The 24293-nt window shown below is 46.4% G+C and overlaps 4 protein-coding genes across 5 annotated transcripts; 1 reads left to right on the forward strand and 3 right to left on the reverse strand.

Annotated features, from left to right (window-relative positions):
* Positions 1-361: 361 nt before the first annotated feature.
* Positions 362-2449, reverse strand: LOC147981020 (rho GDP-dissociation inhibitor 1-like). Its single transcript, XM_087513762.1, has 5 exons — positions 2178-2449; positions 1931-1997; positions 1601-1819; positions 885-1009; positions 362-765 (listed from the first exon to the last, which is right to left on the reverse strand). The coding sequence occupies exons 1-5, from the start codon at positions 2304-2306 to the stop codon at positions 688-690; spliced, it is 618 nt and encodes a 205-aa protein (XP_087369888.1). The 5' UTR covers positions 2307-2449; the 3' UTR covers positions 362-687.
* Positions 2450-2607: 158 nt separating this feature from the next.
* LOC147981021 (pentatricopeptide repeat-containing protein At1g05600-like) lies at positions 2608-5102 on the forward strand. Its single transcript, XM_087513761.1, has one exon. It carries the CDS (start codon positions 2761-2763, stop codon positions 4243-4245), a length of 1485 nt encoding a protein of 494 aa, XP_087369887.1. The 5' UTR covers positions 2608-2760; the 3' UTR covers positions 4246-5102.
* An 852-nt stretch (positions 5103-5954) lies between these two features.
* Positions 5955-7703, reverse strand: LOC147981022 (uncharacterized). The gene has a single exon (XM_087517010.1). It carries the CDS (start codon positions 7701-7703, stop codon positions 6510-6512), a length of 1194 nt encoding a protein of 397 aa, XP_087373136.1. The 3' UTR covers positions 5955-6509.
* Positions 7704-21871: 14168 nt separating this feature from the next.
* Positions 21872-23619, reverse strand: LOC147981023 (uncharacterized). 2 transcript variants are annotated; one of them, XM_087513764.1, is made up of 4 exons: positions 23462-23619; positions 22815-23003; positions 22484-22720; positions 21872-22082 (listed from the first exon to the last, which is right to left on the reverse strand). In XM_087513764.1, the coding sequence occupies exons 1-4, from the start codon at positions 23465-23467 to the stop codon at positions 22026-22028; spliced, it is 489 nt and encodes a 162-aa protein (XP_087369890.1). In that variant the 5' UTR covers positions 23468-23619; the 3' UTR covers positions 21872-22025. The 2 variants fall into 2 exon arrangements, with proteins under 2 accessions (XP_087369890.1, XP_087369889.1); XM_087513763.1 differs by having other exon boundaries at positions 22484-22738.
* Between the last annotated feature and the right edge of the window lie 674 nt (positions 23620-24293).

Raw genomic sequence — 24293 nt, forward strand, 5'->3', positions numbered from 1 at the left:
CCGGTCCGTGAGTGAGCCGGTGAAGCACCGACGCTACCACTCGGCCAAAGCTTTGCTTTCATTCGTCCACCTCAAGAAAACGGCGTCGCATCAGTCAACCACCTAGTGACCTAATGCGATAATTACCCTACGGCAGCAGCAGCAACATCCAGTGAGAGCAACGCCAACTAGTGCTCGAAACAACTTGAGACGCACGCGAGACCTCAGACATGGCAGCCAAAGACGGCCACACATCATTGCATCATGAAAAAGACAAGCCGAGCTACCTCAACACTCACTTGGTTTAACTGCCAAGAATATTTTCACAACACGGAAGAAGCAGTAATTAAGCTCTGAAATTAACTGCCTAATGGACAGAAAATTACACGATAAGACAGAACAAAGCATGAATGTGTGTTTCAGACAAGCAACAAGTCGATCGGGTACATATAAATAGTAGCATCAGAGTATCTCCAGGGAGAACCGATTATATAGCGAGTTTGAATGAACATTATGCGGAAAAGAAAAAAGAAAAAAAAAGAGTGGAAATTAAGTAGGCTCGGAACAACAAAACTTTAAAAGAAAGGCGGTTAACGACGGCGACGGCGTAAGGGAATAATTGTAATGGTCTCTAGAAGCGACAGCGCAATCTGCCAATCTGCCTTGGCTTAGCTATGAGCTAACATGGAATGAAGCCTTGTTCCCACATCATACGGCTGGCCAGTCCTTCCTAATCTCAAAGTAGTAACTCATCTCCAAGTAGTTCTTGCCATCATCGTCAATAAACTGGAAATGGAAAGAAAAAAATTGTTAATTGCAGAAGTGGTTAATCGACCAATCAAACTGAAGAACAAAGTGATTAGTGGAACATTAGCTTTAAATTTGATAAGTACTGCATGTATTACCTTTAGTTTAGCAGAATAGGAGCCTCTTGCAAACATGCCAGCAGGGGTGGTCTCTTCTTCACCCTCGTATGTGTAGGGCTCTGCCTGGGGACTGAATGTCCCCAGCATCATCTTCTGGTTCTCAACTGCGACAGGGGAACATCGGATCAACTACTTCTAAAGGGAAAAAAGCCCAGAGCACAGCAAATTAAGCCTATTTATGTACCAGATGATCTTTATTACTTTTGCAGTTAGATAATCACTACAAAATCCACATATGATTAGGAAAGGTATTTCATCAACTTCTCCAGCAGAATTTTGTTCGTTGTTGGGGAAATAATTTTCATCAACTTTTCTCAAGTCATGCAGGGGATATTGTGTCAATTTCAGCGTCTTATACATATGTCAGATCCAGGAGGGAAATGTAGTGCAAATTAATATACTCCTTAAGGAAATAGGTCAGTTAGATGCCATTACGTTATCTAAAATGTCCTACATATCTTTTTCTTGACGTCTTAAATGTTCCTGAAGAGTACCACAGAAAATTTCAGAGAATCATTTACTGTGGCATTCAAAAGGGAACGATCGATGTCACTTCAACAAATTTAAGAGTACTATATTCAACCATCATTTTCATTTGATCTAGAATCTACTTCTGCACTAGTACGATCTAACAACCAGCTGAAGAATGATATTAGGAGGAGTGATCATGTTGGTGTGTGTGTGTGTGGTGTCACCTCTTACTCCAGTCTTCCAGACGGTGTTGGTGTACTTGAGCCCCGACACAATGTTGTTGGAGACGATGAACGAGAAGCGGAAGCTGTAGGCGCTGCCGTCCTTGAGCGCGAAGGCGTAGCCCTTCTCGTCCGGGACGAATGGGATGGGCAGGACCAGGTCCGGCCGATCCGGCGACAGGATGGTCAGGTTCAGCACCTTCACCTCGGGCTCCGCAGTCTCTGTGTTCCTCAAACAATTTCAGAGCCGATCAGGTAAATAATTGGCAGATGGATACAAAGTTGAGATCAAGAAAGCAGGCAGGTCGGCGAGGAGGGTGTTGTGATGTTAACCTCCGAGCTGCTCTGTGTCAACCTGCCCAAGCAGTTGCTCCTTCCACCTCCTCAGACTCTCATCATCCTGCATCGATCATCATCGTTAGAAACAAACGAGGATCGCATGAGGAACGAATCAATTCAACTGCCAGATTTCAGTTTCATCGGTATCAGCATTGAAGAAAGTTTCCGAGAATGAATGGCATGGAAGGAAACGAACAAAACAAATCACTAATTAATCACTGATTAATCGGCAGTTAATTACCTTGTCGAGCTCGAGCTGGTCCTTGAGGGGCACCTGGGGGCCGAGCACGACGGCGCGCTTGGCCTCCTCATCCTCCTCCTCCTCGACCTCCTGGTCGGGGTGGGCGGAGTGCTCATCCTTATGGTCCATGGCCGGCGACGCACGGACGTGCGCTCGCAACTCTGCCTCCCGCGCGAGGCTCCTCCTCCGTCACACCTGGGAGAAGGCCGGGCAGAGGGGTGGCGGTGCGGTTGACGGGGCGAGCGGCGGCGATCGGAGGGAGGGAGGGAGGGAAGGGGGGCCGCGGTGCGCTGCGCTCTCTATCTTTTATGCTCGAGCCCGCCCGCCTTAACTATTTTAACAGGCGCGATCGGTGGCGTGGCGACTCCACCTCCCCCGCGACGAGCGCGCCGCGCCACCCGAATCCAAACCCCCGACGCGCCTTTCCAGGATCCCCGGCCCGGCCCCCGCGGCCCGCGGAAGACCAGGCACAGCGCGCGCGCAAGTGGGCCTGGGCCGCTGAGCTGGACCGAGCCGGGCCAACTACTGGAGCCGGAAGTGAGTGGAAGCCGCCGGTGGCCGGGGAACTCTGAGGCTGGTGGGTATGGCGAGGGGCGCGAGGCCGGTGCGGTGGCCGCGGGTGCTGGCGCCGGCGCACCTGGCCGGGGCCATCCGGCGGCAGAAGAGCCCGCTCGAGGCGGCGCAGCTGTACGCCGACGCGCCCGGCTGGTACCCGCGCGGCTCCTACCGCCACAGCGACGCCGTCCACGCCTCGCTCCTCGCCGCCGCCTCGTCCTCCCCCGCGCTGCTCCCCTCCCTGCTCCGCCGCGTCCTGCGCCGCTCCCCCTCCGCAGACGCCCTCCTCGCCGCGTCCATCCCGCACCTCCTTCCCACGGACGCCGCCTCCATATTCCGCTCCTCGCTCCCCGCCTCCCCCGCCCCGTCCTGGTCCCTCTCCTTCTCCGCGCTCCTCCGCCGCCTCCTTGATCGTGGCCTCCTCCCCGAGGCTGCCAGGCTCCTCGCCGACTTCCAGGGGCGCCCTGAGGTGTCCGTAGCGTCCGAAGACCTCACTCTGCTGATCGAGGAGATGTGCCGCCTGCGGCGCCCTGACCTCGCGCTCCAGGTGCTCGAGGAAATGTCTAATCAGTGTCTTGAGCCGGACAGAGGCGCCTACCGCGCGATCGTTCCTGCGCTCTGCGATGCTGGCATGCTCGACGAGGCTACGCACGTCGTCTACTCCATGCTGTGGCGCGTGTCGCAGCGGGGCTGCGATGGGGATGTTGTGGTGTTCCGGGCGTTGCTGGTCGCGCTCTGTGCTGCTGGCCGGGGTGAGCTGGCAGAGCAAGTGCTGGATAAGATTATCAGGAAGGGGCTGAGAACGCCAGGTAGTAGGCGCTCTCTGCGCGTGCCAATGCTTGCTGTGCTTACCATTGAGGATGCCCGGGAAGCCATTGACCGTGCTTTGGTTGTCCGAGGTGGACGGACTGTTGCGAGCTTTGAGTCCATTATTCTTGATCTCTATGACGAGGGACGGTTGAATGAAGCAGACAATTTGTTTCAGGACATGGGCAAAAAGGGGTTCAAGCCGACAATAAGCATGTTTGAAGCCAAAATTGTTGCCTTATGCAGGGAACAGAGGGTAGATGATGCAATCAAGGTGTTAGAGGAGGAGTTGGCCAAGAATGGTCTCGTTCCCACTGTGACAACATATAACTTGTTAATGAAGGGTCTTTGCGATGCTATGCAAGCAATGAAGGCCCTCGGATACCTTAAAAAGATGGATAAGCAGCTTGGCTGTGTTGCTCGAAAGGAGACATTCTCTATCTTGATTAGTGGATTGTGTTCAGAAGAAAAGTTTGTTGAGGCGGCAAGGGTTATGGAGAGGATGGTGAAGAACCACCATCGTCCTGACAGAAATGAATTCAGCAACGTTATTGAAGGTTTATGTTCTGTTGGCAGAACATACGATGCATTGGTATGGCTAGAGGAGATGGTTGACCATGGAGAAACACCTGATGTCCATGTTTGGTCTTGTTTGGTTTCATCATCTTTAGGAGTAGGAGAAAGCGTTATGGTTGCAGCTATGTGAGAATTAGGATTTAAGACAACAGTACTCTTGCAGCACACCAAAGACAATGCAACGGAGTTGCCTGTGATGGTAATAACGCTGAAGAGAAAAAGAAAGACAGTCTGCCTGTAGAGATTAACCTGAATTCTTGCCAGTTTGTATCGGTATGAAGGGGAGGGGAATTGAGCTAGCTATGTTGTGTCCACCAACACGAGGAGGTTCAAGGAGTGCTGCTTGCTTCTGTTTCGGCCTGAGGCATGTTTGATGAACAGGTGGAGCTGCCATCACAATGAAAACCATGGTGCTGTTGTGGACGTGGTGGTGACAGGTTGGAATCTCAGTAACGCTGAAGGAAAGAGAAGACCGGCAGGAGAGGTGACTTTCTTTATACACCCCCACAAGACCCAGTATGGATTCGTGGAGGAGCAGCCAAGAAGCTCGCAGGTATCAATTCTTATTTCTGATGGCACGGCTGCCATTGCCAACTTGTTCTTGAGAGTGAACACAGACCCAGCTTTTGATCAGGGTGCTGGGAGTAGTGGCTGAGTTTTGTATGGCACTGTGGTGGACTGTTGGCAGCCGCGCAATGGTCATGGTGTTGGGATGTTTATAAGGACCTTGAAGTATGCTGAATGTTTGGTTCTTTCATATGCCGATGAGTTGTAATATTAGTATTAATATCGCCCACTGTCGGGCTAAGCATAACGTCATTGTAGGGCAGGATGCTGTCATGTGGAGAGACTAAATCCCAGACTTTGTTTTGTGTAGCTATTTAGTTTTTGAGCAAGCTTGATAAAGGAGCAGTTCCTATCACTGATAGGCTATCACTCACATATTTTATATCTTATTGTTTGTGTGACGGCAGAATGATTTCCGGACGTCGAATTTTTGTAAATAGCATTATCGAACTAACAATGTCCTGTTGTTCGTGGTTTGCAGAGGTTGGCTACCAGTGCACTTGATTACTCTTTTTTCTGCTGTTCTTTTTTGTCATGGTTCATATTTTCAGAATTTAGATCAAAGCATCATGCCTCGTTTCATTAGTGTGGAGTCAGTTGTTTGACATTTGTGCAACCACGCTGTTTATTTCTGTTTTTCAGCCTAGTTTAATACGAGTACTTTCTAAATTCGTTTAAGGAATTTCAAAATTTTGCATATCCTGATGTTTTGCTTTATCAGCATTCTGTTACCTAGTAGTTTATTCATGAAATCTCAAGTACAGATTTCCTTTTGGATAAGTTTTCAGAATGCGCAAGACTTGATTGATTCTAATATTATGCTTTGTTTGTCATGGCTTTCTTCCACCTTTGATGGTTCACATCAAGCTTACTATATTATGTTTGCAAACTAACCAGTGTTCTCGTGATAATAAAACCTGCAGATAGAAGTTGCCTCATCATGCTCAGATTTGCACAATGTAGTTGGTGATACCTATTGGGTTGCTACTAGATACTCTTTAACTTATTTTTATTCGTGATAGCTCCCATGCCAAACTGCATCTTCCCGTTAGAGACGAGATGACGCACGGATTATCTTATAAACCACTTCTCTGGTTGCAAACTGTTGAGGAGTACAGTATATGACATCAACTATTGTGGTGAGGAAGGCCGAAGGCCACATTAATCCAGCTTTGATTGTTTTAGATTAAATAACTTGTTCTGATGCATCACAGATCCATTGAAACTGATTCGGTCTTTCAAACAAACCAAGGAACAGAAATTTATAAAGAGCTGACTAACAATATGACTATATTTGTACCATGTTATATTTTACAAAATTGCCAGGATAATCTCCAGGCTTAGGTACAAATTGCCAGATCTTGTCTGGGCTGCAAAGTACCATTTATTCAAACCATACCTAGAAAATTGCCGGATCTTTTCCAGGCTAGCAAAATTGCTGGATCATCCAAATAGAGCTGCTGCTGCTACTTACTACTACTACAGTACTTGCCGGTTATTTTCCGGCAAGCTCATCCAAGCAGAGAGGTGTACAAAATTGCTGCATCTTCTCCAAGCTGAGCTGCTGGCTGACGACACAAACGACCTTCTCCTAATAGCTCGCCCATTGTCCCCTCGCTGGTCGGCCGGGAAAATTGCTCGGGAACTGCGGGCGGCGGGGGTGGCAAGCATCGGAACGTTCCGGCGGCCGTCCACCATCCAAAATTGCCGGACTGATCACGATGCTGCTCATCTGACACTACGACTATAGTAGAGTATATATATAGATAGACTAGACGAGTACTATTTGGAAGTGAAGGTTTTGGAGTACCGATCGGCGATCGAGGGCTAATCGTCGCTGTCGTCCCCGAACAGCAGGTCCTCGAGGCTTGAGCCGCCGGAGCAATGGAACTCGTTGGACGAGCCCTGCGTCTCGTTGCCGTCGGCGGCGTAGTAGTTCATGCCGCTCCCGCCGGCACCACCCATGCCGTGGAACTCGGGCAGTAAGTTGGAGAAGTTGCTGTTGCCGGTGAACGACGGACCTGGCATGGCGCTGGCGTTGCAGGGCTCGAAGGGGCGCCACATGGCCAGATCGGACATGGCGCCCGCGTAGCCGCTGCTGTTGCCGCCGTCGTAGCACGGGAAGAAGCCGCCGTGCCCGTGGTAGTTGCCGCCGTTGCCCTGCATCGGCAGCTGGTAGCCGCCCATGCCGTGCGCGCCGGTGCCGGTGCCGATGACGTCGCGTTGCTGGTTGTACGACGCAGGCTGCTGCAGCTGCATCCGCTGCATCGTGTTCATGGCGTCGTGGTAGTAGTCGCGTGGCATCATCATCATCGCCTGGTCGAGCAGGGGGGCATCGTGGCGGGGGTTGTTGTACGCGGCCTGCATCGCGTTCATGGCGCCGTAGCTGCAGCCATCGGGCTGCATCATCATGCCGCCGCCGTGCCATATGGCCAGTTGGAGGAGGTCGGCGCCGCCTGGTCCCTGCTGCTGCAGCTGCTGCATCGGGTAGCCGCCGTCGTCGCTCGAGGAGCTCCCACCGGCAGCAACCGGTCCGGAGTCCACGCGCGCAGTCTCGACGACCGCGCCGCCATCGCCCGCGGGCGTCAGCCCGAGCGCCCTCCGCCTCCCCGCAGCGGCCGCCATCGCGGCGTCGACGGCCCCGAGCAGCTCGCGCAGCTCGTCCAGCGTCATCCGGCCCAGCTCGACGTGCGGCGCCGCGAGCGCGTCGGGCCCGCCGTGGCGCACCCGGGCCAGCTTGGTCCGCTCCTTGACCAGCAGGCCCTCGAGGTAGCCGCGGTGCGCGTGGCCCACGCGTCGCACGGCCGGGAGCGCGCGGTACCTGGCGAGGACGCCCTCCTCCGACTCCACCACGGTCGGCGCGCCGCCCCTGGGGTCGGCGCAGACGACGGCGACGGGGACGCCGCAGAGCACGGCGAGCTGGTCCGCCTTGTCCAGCAGCCCGCGCCTCCGGTTCTTGAAGGACAGGCCCCGCCTCCGCTCGTTCTCGATGAGCCCCGTCGGCGTCTTGCCGCGCGGCATGGCTCCTCTCCTCTCGTCTCCGGTGGCTGCAGAAACCTAGCTAGGGGCGGGCCGTGGCGGCGGCGAGATTACTGTAGCCGACCGGCCGGCCTGCCGGATCGGGATATATATAGGCGCGGGCCGAGCCCCACCGGGCAGCCTGTGTTGCACCGGACGTGGCGGACTCGATCGGTGCGGCTATAGGGTGGCCTCCCTGGTGCCCCCTCGGGGAGCCGCGTCATTAATTACTCGGCGTAATTCATTTTTAGTTGGAGCAAAATGCCGAGTGGCGAATCCAAATCCAGGTTTGGATCGTCAATCCCGTGATAATTTGCACTAAACAATGTGTCGTCATCACTAATTAAGCTTGGGGGATTGGCTTGGCTATACGATATGGTAATGTCCTTTTGCAGATCTGATCGAGCCCGAATCCTTGGCCATTAATGCTGGATCGGGCCTTTCCTTTTTTGCTTCTCCCGTGCTCCGAACAATTTGGTGGAGACCGTGCGTGCCCCGAACAAACTTCTCCCGTGCGTGCGGCCGACCCGGGCTCCGAACCTTCTCCCGTACGATTTGGTGGGTCCCACGTGGACAGGTTCAAGGCTGGCAAACCAGTTCCATCCACGCATTCAAGTCTAGTTTGATCCAAAACAAATATATACTCCCTGTAAAGAAATACAAGAGCGTTTAGATCACTAATATTTCCTTATGTCCTTATGGAGGGAGTAGTTTTGGTTTTGATTCATTCGCGTACCAAAATCGATGGAGCATGGAGTATGTCAGCTAGGAATGCAAATACGTGCACTTCAACCCTTTTCAAATTTTCTTTCAACACATACGGCAATTCTTCTCAAGGGAAAGCATGCATGGGCTTTCACCGCTTCGGTAGACTTGCAATGATCTAGTTTCTTTTCATATATTCCAAGCCAGGAAAAAAAAGTTGTAACTGTGGGATTTTTCATGAGTTGGATTTAGTGTTGAATCTTGCATTAATTTTGCATCTTTTCTTAAAACAGAGGGCCACAATATATCTAACAAATGCAGCTATATCTTATGTCTATATATACCAATATAATGATAATAATAAAATATAAAAAGATTCAAAGGGGAATATCAAACTAATCTCGGCCATCAAACCAGGTCAATCCAACGACCTAGATTGCTCAAACGGTGAGTGCTCAACAGGTTTAGCGTGCAATTAGTATCATACCAAATATCAATGTCAAAATTAATGCGCAAACAATATCATACCTAATACTCCCTCTGTTTTTATTTACTCTGCATATTAGAGTTGACTGAAGTCAAACTTCATAAAGTTTGACCAAGTTTATAGAAAGCAATACAAACATTTACCATAACAAATCTATATGATGTTGAAAGTACATTCAATAATAAATCTAATGTTATTGATTTGTTATTGTACTACCTCAGTCCGGTTTTATTGGTCCCCTTTGTATTTTGAGTCCAACTTTGACCATAGATTTGACTAAAAAATTATAAGTTGTGTGTCAGAAAACTTATATTGTTGGAATCATATCTGCAAGAGGTTTCAATGATACTATTTTTAGGGTATATAACTTATTTTTTAATAGTTGAATCAGAGGTCGAAGTTTGACCCAAACTACATGGATGCCTATATGTTAATATTTTTGTTTATAAACTTTGTCAAAGTTTACAAACCTTGACTTTTACTACAGCTAATATGCGGACTAAATAAAAATGGAGGGAGTACTTTTGCGCAATTGATATACTACCTAATATTAATGTACATTACACATCACATTTAATAGTATTGTCATCAACGTATTATCAACTGTGCAAAGTGCATGAACGGGACTAGTGTGTTTAGTGATAGAAGCAAAAGGAACCGTTCAAGGTTCCTGGTTTCCTAAATCTACTCCCTCTGTTCCGAAATATAAGTCTTTCTAGAGATTCTAACAAGTGACTACATACGGAGTAAAATGAGTAAATCTACACTCTAAAATATGTCTACATACATTCGTATGTTGTAGTCCATTTCAAATGTCTAAAAAGGCTTATATTTAGGAACAGAGGGAGTACATGATAAGGAGTGATGTGTAGAGAGAAATATCTCATCGTTGCTGAGAAAAGCTTATTGCGCTTAATGACCGAACGAGACAATTAAAAGCACAAGTTAATGATCTACATAACCAAGATATGCATGTACATATTTTTCATTGTGCACTCTATTATATCACTTTTGAATTTTAATAGTGCATTTTAATATTTTATTATGTAGACATGATTTGGAATTCACCTCTGGTCCTCCACTAAATGGCAACCTTTCACTCGTGGTGGTCTGAAAGATGGTGAAACTTACGCTCTAGGGAAGGTATCCATCTTACTGTTCACTAAATATAACAGTTCTACCATTTCACCTTTCCTTTTTATTATACGAAACTAGTTTTTTTCATGTAATAAATCTATAGTGTGTCCAGTCTGGATGATCCAAACCACCAACCTATTGCCACTAGACCTATCAAAGCGCGATGGTGTAGATCAAGGTCGTGTGTAGTAATCAAATACTATAGAGAGATTTTGTGTTGTGATCAAATTGTACATGTAGAGATATTTTGTATTGATACGTTGGAGTGTCGATGCATGGTATGTGCAATGAGCTATTTGGAGATTATACCACAAGATCAATGTACAATGTGGCTCCTTTATCGGAAAAACATATGTATGTCTTGAAACCCACATTGTGGTGTATGTTTCGAAAAAATGTGAATATTCTATGATTTATTGAAAACTAAATCTACATGTGTTGAGAAAATGTGAACTTTGATTTGTTAAAAAATAAATTTGCATGTGTTACATGGATGTGTTCAAAAAATTCTACTCATTAAAGTGTGCAATCTGGTACAGAAATTCTCCAATATTAACGAAATGTTCATAGATAACAAAATCGAACATCATGGGGTGGCTCGTGGACGACGGACGATACAAGTTGGGGGAGTAATTGTCCTCATTTGTGAGGCGTGATGGTGATCCGAGTGCAGGAGATGGCCGTCCTTGGTGTCGAATTCCAGCATGGCCACGACCGTCCTCCTCGAGGGTGGCGGTGCATCAGGCTCCCGAAGCACGATGATCTCCAAGGTGTGAAGGAGAGGGCACCAACACTACTCGTGGGAGGGTTCTCCATCTGTCCATCATGTTTCCTGCTACGGATCGCTCGACCATGGAGAAATCATTCCACTCGCCAATGAGCCTAGGATGCGATCAACGCGGACCATTTTCTCAATGCACCTCTATCACATCCCCTAAAACTTAACTCTACATACCACCTTCATAAACTTAACTTCCAAAAATTTGAGGGGTTTGTGAGGCCTAGTCCTTCCCCTAATTCTAACTTTCAATAGTTTGAGAGGTCTGAATAGGTGAGTTTCCAAATTCTCCTACTTTTGAGAAGTGGCTTGGTTATTGGGGAAATTTCCTTATTTTAAGGGAGTTCTCAAATTTTGGGACAAAAGCTAGATAGGTAGGTCCCAAAAAATTAGTTTTCAAAGTGTTTTATGATTTTTGCGGAAGTACGAGGATACCCGTTTTATTTTGAGACTGTCCATGTGGCGGCTGAACAAATAGGGGTTGCACGGGCGAACCGGTCTCCACTCTCCAAAAAGTTTTCACTACTGCTTAGGTCGAAGCTTCGCATTAAGCAAGTACAATAAGATGATGTATGCAGGCTATAAAAGATGCCACATCAAATTTTTGTCTGGTTGAAAGAGTCTTCCAACATCCTTTGTGAGAGGAAAAACCAAGCCACGTATTAATGACATAGCATTAATATATGACTTATTATTCTATAAATGGACTATTTTATTGGTTATAGATGATAGGTCTACTTCACATAGCAAGCTGTGGGTTTGTACTATCTCCATTCTGATTTATTAGTCTCCTTCGCATTTAGGGTCATACTTTGACCATAATTTTAACTAATAAAATACTATTTCCTCCTATAATGTAAGACGTTTTTTGATACCACACACGACACTAGTGTAAAAGAAGTGTCTTACATTACGGGACATGGGTAAGTTATACATAGCAAAAATAATATTATCAAAAACTATATTTAAATATGAATCCAACGATATAATATTTAATGACATGCATTAATATTTTCTTAGTTAAATCTATAATCAAAATTTGATATAAACTATGAAGGGACTAATAAACCAAGACTATTATAATGCTCTAATTTTGCTTCCTTTTCACGTCCAAATTTTTTTCTAATGAAATGCTGCAAGGAGGAAGCGGAAAGGAAATTGTTATTATGTGCGAAGGGAAGGAGGCCAAGCAACAATCCCTTTCCATTACTATCATATATACTCACTCCTTCCATTTATATAGAGCCTAATGCATATTTTAAGACTGCCTTTGACTATTGACAAGATTAATAGTACATGACATACATAATGTGAAAATTATATCATTCAAAGCTCCTTTCACACACGAATTTAACAGTGTGCTTTGTGTAAGTTGCATGTCATATATTATTGCTCTAATATTTGATCAAAGTTAGCCTCGAAAAACGCATTAGGCCCTATGTAGATGGATTATATAGACTCAGACGATTTGTATACATATATGCTCATGCATTCACCTCTATGAACATATGTACGCACACCCTATCTTTATAAACACTGTCAAGATACTAAGCCGGCAGTCGCTATATACGTCTTCGTAATCATAGAGCATGTCTCCCACACCGAACACACGTCGCCGAAAGGGCTGAGTTAAATCCAGTAAACATAACTCGACTAGTTTGTTAACACCAAACTCCGCTGCGGGTAAAATCCCGGTCACTATTATCTCAGGCGATGCAGCCGAGGCTCAGGCACCCTTCAGTAGGCTCTGGCGAGGACGCCGGCCTCCGTCTCCATCACAGTCGGCGCGCCGCCCCAGGGGTCGGCGCAGACGACCGCGACCTGGGCCCCGCAGAGCGCCGCGAGCTGCCCGGCCTTGTCCAGCAGCACCCTCCTCCGGTTCCTGAAGGCCAGGGCCCGCTTCCGCTCGTTCTCCATCAGAGCCGGGACGCCCTCCTCCGTCTCCATCACGGTGAGCGCGCCGCCCTCGGGGTCGGTGCAGACGACCGTGACGGCGACCCCGCAGAGCGCCGCGAGCTGCCTCGCCTTGTCCAGCAGCCCCCTCCGCCGTGTCGTGAAGGCCAGGCGCCGCTTCCGCTCGGTCTCCATGAGGCGCGCCATGGCTTCGTGGCTCCGGTGGTCACTGTTGCCGATCGACCGCCCGGCCTGCCGGATCGGGATATATATAGGCGCGGCGCGGTCTCGGACGCTGTCGCTACGGTCGTTGTGCGATGTGATTCGTGGACTTCGAAGATGCAAAAAGGCAGGAGTCTGTATATATGGAGAGCCTTGACGTGCTCGTAGGTACAATCCGAGGCGGAGTTGTCATCCGAGTATAGATCGTTTCCGCGTCTGCACGTTCGTACGATCGAAGCGAAAAATTGTTAGAAATACAAGCAAATTACTACGAGATTTAATCCGAATAAATAAAAAATAAATCATGACCATAACAGTAAAGATTAAACTAATCATGCGAACGAGCATAGCAGATGAACATATCACATTTAGGGCACATACTAAAAGTATGAATTCTATCACGATCTCGAACAGGAAGGATAGAATCACATACGGTGCAGCACCGCCGGTGTTGACGTTGTCACCCATGTCGTCGAGGACGAGGTTGCCGAGGTCGGGGAAGAAGTCATCGTTCGCGAAGTCGTCGCTGCCAGCAGTCACGCGAGTGCGCTCCCCAAAAACCTGATCGTTCCTCTCCCGTACAGAATCACGAGAGGCGGGGTTGCGGAGGCCTGCTGTCCCTTCTCGCGGTGCACGCCGAAAGGAGGAATGGAGAAGACTTGCTTGACTATGCAATGATCTGGAACGGTGGTGAGAAACCATACGAAGCCGCGGCCGCTAGGGTAGACGTCTGCCTGACTATATAGTGCGGGTCGGGTAGGTCGTGGGAGTAAACCCCACGTCCGAGTCGTCACGATCCAAAAGAATCGGAAACGATAATTAATGTCTCATTAATTTTCCCATGCAGCAAAAATATAGACAACGTGCATAGCTCTGTCATCGACTCGGCTCAATCCCGTAACCCGCGGCGAGGCGTGGCGTGGCGAGGCAAGCGAGGAGGAGGAGCGCGTGTGTAGGTCTCCTCTTCTCATGCTCATACAAGTGGTAGAAGAGCTCACCTTATAAAGAGGTGCAACTCTCTCTCAACTTCCGGGGTGGGACTAAACTTTAGCCTCACTCACTCCACTCACATGTGTGCATGAATGGGCCAAGAGAATTTCAGAATTTTAGTTGGGCTTTGGGCCAAAGGCCTACTAGCAAAATTCCAACAATCCCCCACAAAGTCTCATTGGCACATCTCATCATTTAGTTTCAAAACATTGTTTTATATATCGGTGCTTAGTGGAGACTGTGAAGTTGAACTTACACTTAAAAATTTATGCTACACTAGATCACAACTTGAATAATGGACTATGCCTTGAACTACAAGTTTTCTGTGAAACTAGTTTCACACAAATTCTTGACCGATACTAGGCTGCCGCAAGGCTTCCCCACGGGTGGAGCGTATACGTCATACTCCAGGGCCTTTCATGAATTTATTAGAGAACACCCAATTCTCACAGACTGCGACGTTAACAGTCAAATTCATATAGGTGTGTTCTTCAGAAGATGTTCTGGAGGACAACATCTCTGCCTACCCGAATAAGCCACTTGGAACACATTAAGATAAGTATCAAACTGCCATGCAGATCAGGAGAGTATTGCATCTTCACGGAGTGGGATAATTAATATAAGGATACTCTCCTCTCAGTTGACCAACAACTTGTCTCCCACTTCTACTTCACGGGATCTCTGATCACATAAAGTGGGTTACCACTATGGACAACTCATGCGGTGGGTCTCAAACCCATCTCCATCGATGCATTATCTATCACATTACGTGATAGACCCTTTGTGAAGGGATCTGCCAAGTTTTTCGACGTCTGGATATAATCCAACGTAATAACTCCGGAGTTCCTCAATTTTTTGATAGATTTTAGTCTCCTCTTCACATGCCTTAAGGACTTCATATTGTCCTTAGAACTTTTTATCTTGACGATCATAGTTTGATTATCACAGTTCATCAGGATAGGGGGTATTGGTTTTTCAACCATAGGTAAGTCCATCAAGAGTTCACGAAGCCACTCTACTTCAACAGTGGCAGTGTCTAATGTTGTGAGTTCTGCTTTCATAGTTGACCTCGTTAAGATGGTCTGCTTGCAAGACTTCCAGGAAACAGCGCCACCACCAAGTGTAAAAACATAACCACTTGTGGCCTTAATCTCATCAGCATCAGATATCCAGTTTGAGTCACTATAACCCTCAAGTACCCTTGGATACCCGGTGTAGTGAATCCCATAGCTCGCGGTGCCTTTCAAATAGCGCATAACTCTCTCAAGCGCATGCCAATGATCATCTCCCGGTTTTGACACAAACCGACTCAGCTTGCTCACAGCAAAAGAGATGTCAGGCCTCGTGGCACTCGCCAAATACATAATCGAGCCAATAATCTGAGAATACCTCAGTTGATCTCTAGCAATCCGTCGATTCTTTCGAAGCAACACACTAGCATCATATGGAGTTGGAGAAGGCGTGCAGTCGCTATACCCAAAACAACTCAAGACCTTTTCCACATAATGAGACTGAAGCAGTGTGATCCCACCATTCTCATCTCTCAACAGCTTGATGTTTAAGATAACATCAGCTACTCCTAGATCCTTCATCTCAAAACAGCGAGATAAGAAATCCTTAACCTCCTTGATTAAATCAAGTTTGGTTCCAAAGATCAATATGTCGTCGACATACAGACAAAGAATAACTCCTTCGCCCCCACCATAGCGATAGTACACGCACTTGTCACCATCGTTTACTACAAAGCCGGCAGCAGTTAATGTTCTTTCGAACTTCTCATGCCACTCTTTAGGAGCTTTTTTAAGGCTATATAAAGACTTTAATAACTTGCACACCTTTCCTTCCTGACCAGGTACTACAAAACCATCTAGTTGATCCATGTAAATTTCCTCCTTCAACTCTCCATTGAGGAAAGCCGTCTTAACGTCCATTTGATGAACGAGAAGACCATGTGAGGCAGCCAGTGATAGTAGCACCCGAATTGTGGTCAGTCTAGCCACAGGTGAGTAAGTATCAAAGAAGTCTTCACCTTCTTTCTGGGTATAACCCTTGGCCACAAGCCGTGCCTTGTACTTTTCAATCGTACCATCAGGTCTAAGCTTCTTCTTGAACACCCACTTACATCCTATAGGTTTGCACCCATAAGGACGGTCAGTGATCTCCCAGGTACCATTAGCTAAGATGGAATCCATCTCGCTACGTACAGCTTCCTTCCAGTAGTCAGCATCAGGTGATGCATAGGCTTCTGAAATAGTCCTGGGTGTGTCATCCACGAGGTACACAATGAAATTATCACCAAAAGACTTTGCAGTCCTCTGTCTCTTACTCCTCACAGGAGTTCCATTGCTGCCCTCAACAGGATTCTCAATGTGTTCCATCGCAATGGTGGGTTCAGGAATTACAGTCAATTCCTCACTAGATGGAGTAGGTATCTCCTGATTTGATGAACTCGACATATCCTTCATAGGAAATATGTCCTCAAAGAAAGTTGCATCATTTGATTCCATAATCGTACCAACATGCATGTCGGATACCTCAGATTTTATTATCAAAAGTCTATAGCCGATGCTATGAAAAGCATAGCCCAGAAGAACACAATCCACGGTTTTTGGTCCAAGCTTGCACTTCTTGGGAATTGGTATATTGACTTTCGCCAAACAACCCCAAGTACGTAGGTAAGAGAGTTTCAACATTTTCCTTTCCCATTCCTCAAATGGAGTCATGGTCTTATGCTTTGTGGGAACTCGGTTTAGGACATGACACGCAGTCATTAGCGCCTCCCCTCACCATTCCTTGGATAGACCCGAAGTGTCTAACATGGTGTTAACCATATCAGTTAAAGTTCGGTTCTTTCTTTCGGCTACCCCATTTGACTGGGGTGAGTAGGGAGGCATCCTCTCATGGATTATACCATGTTTCACACAAAACAGATCAAATTCATTGGAAAAATATTCTCCACCACGATCGGACCTAAGCCGTTTAATTTTTCGATCAAGTTGGTTCTCTGCCTCAGCTTTAGAGTTTTTAAAGAAAGTCAAAGCCTCATCTTTTGATTTCAGAAGATACACATAACAATATCTAGTGGAGTCATCAATCAACGTCATGAAGTATCTCTTTCCACCTTTTGTCAACACGTCATTCATCTCACAAAGATCAGAATGTATAAGCTCTAGTGGCGCCAAGTCTCTTGCCTCTGCAGTCTTATGTGACTTGCGAGGTTGCTTAGCTTGCACACATACTTGGCACTTGGAGCCTTTGACAGTAGAGATTTTCGGAATTAAATTCATATTGGCTAACCGCGTCATGCACCCAAAGTTAATATGACAGAGTCGTGAATGCCAAATATCAGACTCATTATTGTGGCAAACATTATTAATAACTTTAGTTCAAATATCTGACAAAGGTAGGCGGAACAAGCCTCCGCACTCATAGCCTTTTCCAACAAATTGTCCACACTTAGAAATTACAACTTTATTGGATTCGAAAACCAACTTAAAACCATCTCGACATAAACGGCAACCGCTAACGAGATTTTTATTGATGGACGGCACATGATGAACGTTCTTCAGACGCACAGTCTTCCCCGAAGTAAACTTCAGATCGACCGTACCAACACCTCGAACGATGGCATGTGACCCGTTCCCCATCAGCACGGGTGAAGTCCCTGTTGCCCTGATTCCTTCATATCAGTATCACCGATGACAACATTAGCGGACCTGCCGCTCTTCTCGTGTTCGCGCTCCTCAAAGCGGTTAGGACACTCCGGAGCCCAGTGACTAGGGTCACCGCAGACATGGCAAAGTCCCTTCCCCTTCTTATGAGAATTCTTCTTGAAGTTGGTAGAATGTGATGGCTTGTTCTTTGTATCAAACTTGCCTTTGCCCTGAGTTTTGTTCTTATTGTTTTTGAACTTGTTGGGATGGGAGTTCTTCTTCTGTACCATGTGGGCACTAGAACCTCCCTCAGCAACTCGAGCACGTGTGTCCTTTGCTCTCGCCTTCTCTTCAACATCAAGAGTACCAATGAGATCCGCAACGGAAAACTCCTGTCTCTTGTGTTTCAGGGAAGTAGCAAAATTGTTCCACGAAGGTGGAAGCTTGGCAATGATGCCTCCGGCAACAAATTTGTCCGGCAACACACACTTGAAGTACTCAAGTTCTTTTGTGAGCGACTGTATCTCATGAGCCTGCTGTACAACAGGGCGCTCATCAGTCATCTTGTAGTCATAGAATTGCTCCATGACGTACAACTCGCTGCCGGCGTCCGAGGCACCAAACTTGGCCTCGAGCGCAGCCCACATGTCCTTGCCGTTGTCAAATGACATATACGAATCCACAATGGAGTCATCAAGAACACTCAGAAGAGCGCCTTTAAAGAGGGTATCGATCTTCTCAAAAACTTCCAGCTGTGCTGGATTAAGATCGCCCTCATGCTTGCCCTTGGTGGCATCATAGCAGCCCATGGTCTGAAACCAGTAGACTGCTCTCGTGCGCCACCTCTTATATTGCGCCCCCCCTTAAAGGCAGGCGGCTTCAGATGCGCAGCAAAACCACTCGGAGTAAATTGCCTATAATCAGGTTTTTGGATTGTTGGAAATATGAGCAAATTACCACGAGATTTAATCCGAATAAACAGAAGATAAATCATGACCACAACAGCAGAGATTAAACTAATCATGCGAACTAGCATAGCAGATGAACATATCACATCTAGGGCACATACTAGAAGCATGAATTCTACCACGATCTCGAACAGGAAGGATAGAATCACATACGGTGCAGCGGGTGCAGCACCGCCGGCGTTGACGTTGTCGCCCATGTCGTCGAGGACGAGGTTGCCGAGGTCGGGGAAAAAGTCGTCGTTCGCGAAGTCGTCGTTCGCGAAGTCGTCGCTGCCAGCAGTCGCGCGAGTGCGCTCCCCAAAAACCTGATCGCCCCTCTCCCATACAGGATCACGAGAGGCGGGGTTCCGGAAGGGGGGATGGAGAAGACTTGCTTGGCGGCGCAATGATCTGGAACGGTGGTGAGAAACCATACGGAACCGCGGCCGCTAGGGTAGACATCTGCCTGACTATATAGTGCGGGCCGGGTAGGTCGTGGGAGTAAACCCCACATCCGAGTCGTCACGATCCAAAAGAATCGGAAACGGTTCAGTAATTAACGGTCCGTTAATTATTAATTAATGACTCATTAATTTTTCCATGCAGCAAAAATATAGACAACGTGCATAGCTCTGTCCTCGGCTCGGCTCAATCCCGCAACCCGCGGCGAGGCGAGCGAGGAGGAGGAGCGCGCGTGTAGGTCTCCTCTTCTCATGCTCATACAAGTGATAGAAGAGCTCACCTTATAAAAAGGTGCAACTCTCTCTCAACTTCCGGGGTGGGACTAAACTTTAGCCTCACTCACTCCACTCACATGTGTGCATGAATGGGCCAAGAGAATTTCAGAATTTTAGTTGGGCTTTGGGCCAAAGGCCTACTAGCAAAATTCCAACAAAAATTGCCTTTTGTCAAATTATTTTTCTTTGGGAATACACCCACAAATACTGTATATGGGTCCCACCAAAAGAAGCCTTTTGTCGGATGGTACGCGCTGCCCGTTCTATCTCTCAAACTAACTCATCCATTTATTCCATCATTGCTAACTTAAAATCATTCATATTCATATCTGTTAGACCAAAATTTCGACTTCAAAAATTTATATAAAATATAAATATGAACTCCTGTCGCAAAGACTTTTAAAACAAGACAGATTTTGAATACATTTAAATCAGTTCGAAAGATCATCAAACATATTTCACAAAAAACACATCTATTTCAATTCCGCATTTAAAAAACAATATATTCCACTATTTTGAAATAAACTTTTACAAGATTTTAAATAATCTATTTCAGAAGTTCTCATTTCAGTTTCATATTGTTTCCATTTTCAAAACCCGCATTTTCACTTTTCACTTTCACTGCTTGTTTCACAAAAATCAGATATTTTTTAATTTCACGTTTTGGAATAACATATTGCACTCTTTTAAAATGAAATGCTATACATTTCAAAATAATCAATGTCACTAGTTAACATTTTAATTTCGTATTGTTTTCATTTTCAGAAGACACATTTCACTTTCCATTGGCTTTTTCACAAAAAGCACGTCTATTTCAATTGCATATTTTTTAAATGGAACATTTCATGCTTTTGAAATAAATGTGTACTCATTTTAAAATAATCAGTTACACAAGTTGACATCTCAGTTTCATATTGTTTTCATTTTCAGAACCCACATTTCACTTTTCACGGTTTGTTTCACAAAAATCACATATTTCAATTTCACTTTTTAAAAATAACATATTTTCACACTTATGAAATAAACTATTACACATTTTAGAATAATCAGTTTCACAAATTGGCATTTTAGTTTCATATTTGGGGTAAATAGGTTTCTAGTGAAATAGGTTGGTTTCACATTTTTCTAGCTAAAAAAGGTTTGTTTCACATTTTTCTAGTGAAATAGGTTTGTTTCACGTATGGAATGTAAAATGTCAACAATTAAATTTTATTGAGGTTTGATCTTGTTCTGAAGGTCCTGGCAGAAGGAGTTCAATTATATAAAAAAATAATTCTGAAATGGAATTTTTGTTTAAGAGATATGAACGATCCAAATTATGAAAAAGAAAATTAAAGTGATGGAGAAAGATGTGTATCATGCATGTTTCCTTTTTCTGACTATGGTAGAACCCACCCAGTGGTGTGTCTCCAAATACGTAAAAACGTTAAAGGTAAGTGTGCAATACATACATATCCAATCGTAGTGGGTCCTAGTCACACAGATCTCAAAGAAAATGAATGGTGGTAGTTGTACCACTAGGTAGCGTTAACGCGCAAAGTGACTTCGTGGCTACGCGAGTTGCAAGGTCGCTGGCTCCTGGGCCAGCTCAGTAGCGTTTCAGTCTGCTCCAGTTTTTCTAATTTTTAGTTTTCTTCATTTTTTTCTTGTGGTTTTCAGATTTTTTTAATCTCTTTTCTTCTCATTTTTACTTTATTGCACTTTCTTTGGCCTTTTTTTCATTTATAAATTTATTTTTATACATGAACAAATGTGTCACATATTTTTGAAACACGGTCTTTTCATTATATGTTGAACAATTTCTTATATATAGTTAATATTTTTTAAATATAGAATGAACATATTGTTGTAACAGTGAACATTTTTGAAAACAAGCTAAACATTATTTGAATATATAACGTATATACAATGTTTTTATAAATTTTTTACTTTAAATTTAATAATACATTTTCTATAAGTATATATTCTGGAATTTTTAAACATATTAGCTAATGTATTATTTTTGTTAGAAAATTAGATAGCCTAAATAGGCCGTTGTACTTTGAGCACATTTTTAGGTCCCAAATAGGGGGTGTCACCAATTCAGGGTTGTGCTACTGTTGTCCTCCATATCAAGCAATGATCCAGGGGTGATGGAGTACGTCTTCTTGCACTAAGGTGCGCTTGCTTGTGGGAACCTCCCTTGACCATCCCCTCTTATGAGTTACTTACGACATGAGAAGCCTTATGAAGAGATAGTGATGCCTGCTATGACACCATAGATGTTGATGTTTTTTCTACAAACTTGATCAAATGTAATAAGGTTTAAGGTAAAGATAATTCGAATAGGGCACATTTTGAGTTTGTGGGAATCGAGAATGGCACAACATTTTGAGATTGTGGGAGTCGAATATGTGCTCACCAACATCTTCAGTGAGCAGGCTTGTGTCCTTCATCACTGGATAATCCATGAGATGGTTTCCAGGCCTCACCAACATTCTCGCGAGGGCCAAATCATGAACATTGTGAATTCAAACACATGATGAAATATTTCCTGATGAAATGCTGTGAGGAGGAAGCAGATGCGGCGAAAATGAAGTCTGATTTTATTGATCGTTATTATGTGCGGAGGGAAGGAGACCAAGCAGCAATTGGTTTCCATTACTTCCATATATTATCGTAGCAGCAGCAGCAGTAGACGATGTACATACACAAACACAACTCGACCGATCTTAGTTTCCTAATAACACCAAACTCTGGAACTCTGGATAAGAAGTCTCGGATATCATTGTTTGATTCAGGCGATGCAGTTGAGGCCCAGGCACCCTCCCAGCAGGTTCCTCAGCAACTTCTTCTGCAAGCACAAAACACAAGATTCATCACCGTTAGATCTGGTCGATCTTGCCACAATCCACAACATTCCAACACTAGCCTAATTTTTCTTTTGAGTTTTTTTAGTACTAGCTAATTAGCCACCACTTTTGCCAAAGCAAATTATCCTAAGAAAGCAAGAAGAGACATTTGCAAAAAGTTGAGATTTTATCTTTCTGGAAAGGAAAAGAAGTTCTCTTCAGATTATCCATTATCTTCTTATCCCAAAAGGTTTGCGTCAATCACATGACGGGAAACTAGCCAAAGCAAGTCCATTTCTTTTCATCTTTTTGGCGTCTAAAAGTAAATCCACTTGGCATCCAAAAAAATCCACCAATCACGTGACAGATTATTAGCAAAAATGAAAAGGGTATGAGCACTTGCCTTCTGCACCTTGCAGATGACGTTGGGGGAGATCTTGTAGAGGTCCTCGTCCACCGCCGCCGCCGCCGCCGCCGCCTTCTTGGCCTTGGGCTTCTTCCTCCTCTGCTGCTGCTCCTTCTTCCCTTGCTGGCGGTTCTGCTGCTGCTGCTGCTGCTGCTTCCTGCCCCCCTTCTTCCTCCTCCCGGCCACAGCACCGGCACCGGGGTTTGCGTTCGGCTTCTCGTCCTCCTCCCCCTTCTTCACTCGGACGACGCACTGCATTTTCACATTGATCGTCAGCTGCTGAAAACTCAGTTGATCTGGAAATAATGCTGTTGTGTGTGAGTCCGACCTTCTTGTAGGTGTAGGGGTTGGCGGCGAAGTGTGGCACCTTGAAGAGGTCGACGTCGTCCTCCCCTGCCTGCGCCGTGAAGAAGAAGGTGGCCGCCGGCTCGAAGTACTGGGTCACGGGCATCTCCTCCCACATGTTCCAGTCGCCGAACGCCGGGATTTGGCGCCACTTTCCGCAGTCATCCTGCGCCTGACACAAGACCAAACAATGGAACCAACTTGCTTAAATCCCTGTGCGCATGGTCTTCTTCCTCAAGCAAGAACCAAAAAAGAAAGAATGTTCGGCTGGAGCAGAGGAATCATGGAGGTCGAGAACAAGAAGCATTGTGAACAGTGCCGGTACGTATGATCTAATTAAGAAGGAAACGCAAAACTTTCAGGTGCTCTGAACAGTTGTATCCGATGCAGAACATGCACTTTGCTGGGGGGGAAAATGGCCTGCTGCTACGAGCGGCCATAGTACTGCGTTACAGTGGAAGAGAACACATCCACCAGCAGCGCACATTGCAGAAGATAAAGATTCGAACTCCAAACTGTGTGGCGTCGCGAGATTCAGCTACAAGTACTGAAGCAGCAGTGCACACCCTACAGCAAAGGAGGAGAATGAAAGAAGAGCATCTCCATGCATGCATGCAATGCAAGGCTCACCTCCATCTCGCAGCTAATGACAAGCTGAGGAAGAAGAAGGAGGAGAAGCAGCCACGAGGAGAAGAGCAGGGGGCAGTCAAAACACTGGTGGCACGGGCAGAGGAGCACGGGGCAGGGGTGTATACATAGCCACCGGAAAGGCTGGACCGGGGCAAAGAGAGAGAGAGAGGGAGGGAGATGGAATGTGGGGGCGCGCACGTTGTACCGCCCGAAAAACTTTACGAAAAGCTGGCGAGAAAGAAAGCAGGCAAGACAGGCCGTGTTTGCTCGCTATGCGGCCAGAGGCAATGAGTACTGTGCTCCTGCATCATGCCCCTACTCATTTGACTCATGAGCCACGCACGACACTCGACACACGCCCCCTCGCTTTCCGAGCTGCTGTCCCTAGCGTTCGCACTCATATGATGCCGCTCTTTTCCCTGGCCGGCGCCAGCTCGCCCGGTCCAAGTCATGAGATGAGCAGGAAGACTTCATTATTTACCCCCTCTGTGTCTTTCACTGTCTGTCTCTCACTGCCGCTGGGCCTAGGCTGGGGCGTGGCAGCAAAGGCGAGCGCTTTTGGCAACAGGGTGTTGCGGCCGTGATGATAGGCGATGAGTGTGCGTGTGTCGCATGCTCTTGTCTTTGTCACCCGCCCGTCCGGCCCGGCGGGCAGGTGCTGCGCGCATGGCATGGTGAACGGAAAAGCGGCCGCTTTTCCCTTTGGAACCGCGGCCAAAATCGCCATGATTCTTGGGGCTCCGCGCGGGCGGGCCTGCACGCTTTGCCGCTTTGCACCGGCCGGCTCGCGGTTAACGGACGGGGAAAGGAGGACTGGCTTCACTAATTTATC

Source organism: Triticum urartu, chromosome 3A (genome assembly GCF_056163025.1).
Source record: "Triticum urartu cultivar PI428250 chromosome 3A, HENAU_Tu73, whole genome shotgun sequence".
NCBI lineage: Eukaryota > Viridiplantae > Streptophyta > Magnoliopsida > Poales > Poaceae > Triticum > Triticum urartu.

Coding starts and splice junctions, on each gene's coding strand:
- LOC147981020 (XM_087513762.1), bottom strand. CDS start 2,306: ATGGACCATAAGGATGAGCACTCCGCCCACCCCGACCAGGAGGTCGAG. Junction 1,820..1,930: donor TGACACAGAGCAGCTCGGAG/GTTAACATCACA, acceptor TGAGGAACACAG/AGACTGCGGAGCCCGAGGTG. Junction 766..884: donor CCTATTCTGCTAAACTAAAG/GTAATACATGCA, acceptor TTCCATTTCCAG/TTTATTGACGATGATGGCAA.
- LOC147981021 (XM_087513761.1), top strand. CDS start 2,761: ATGGCGAGGGGCGCGAGGCCGGTGCGGTGGCCGCGGGTGCTGGCGCCG.
- LOC147981022 (XM_087517010.1), bottom strand. CDS start 7,703: ATGCCGCGCGGCAAGACGCCGACGGGGCTCATCGAGAACGAGCGGAGG.
- LOC147981023 (XM_087513763.1), bottom strand. Junction 22,739..22,814: donor ACCCCTACACCTACAAGAAG/GTCGGACTCACA, acceptor GTGAAAATGCAG/TGCGTCGTCCGAGTGAAGAA. Junction 22,083..22,483: donor TCATCTGCAAGGTGCAGAAG/GCAAGTGCTCAT, acceptor TTGTGCTTGCAG/AAGAAGTTGCTGAGGAACCT.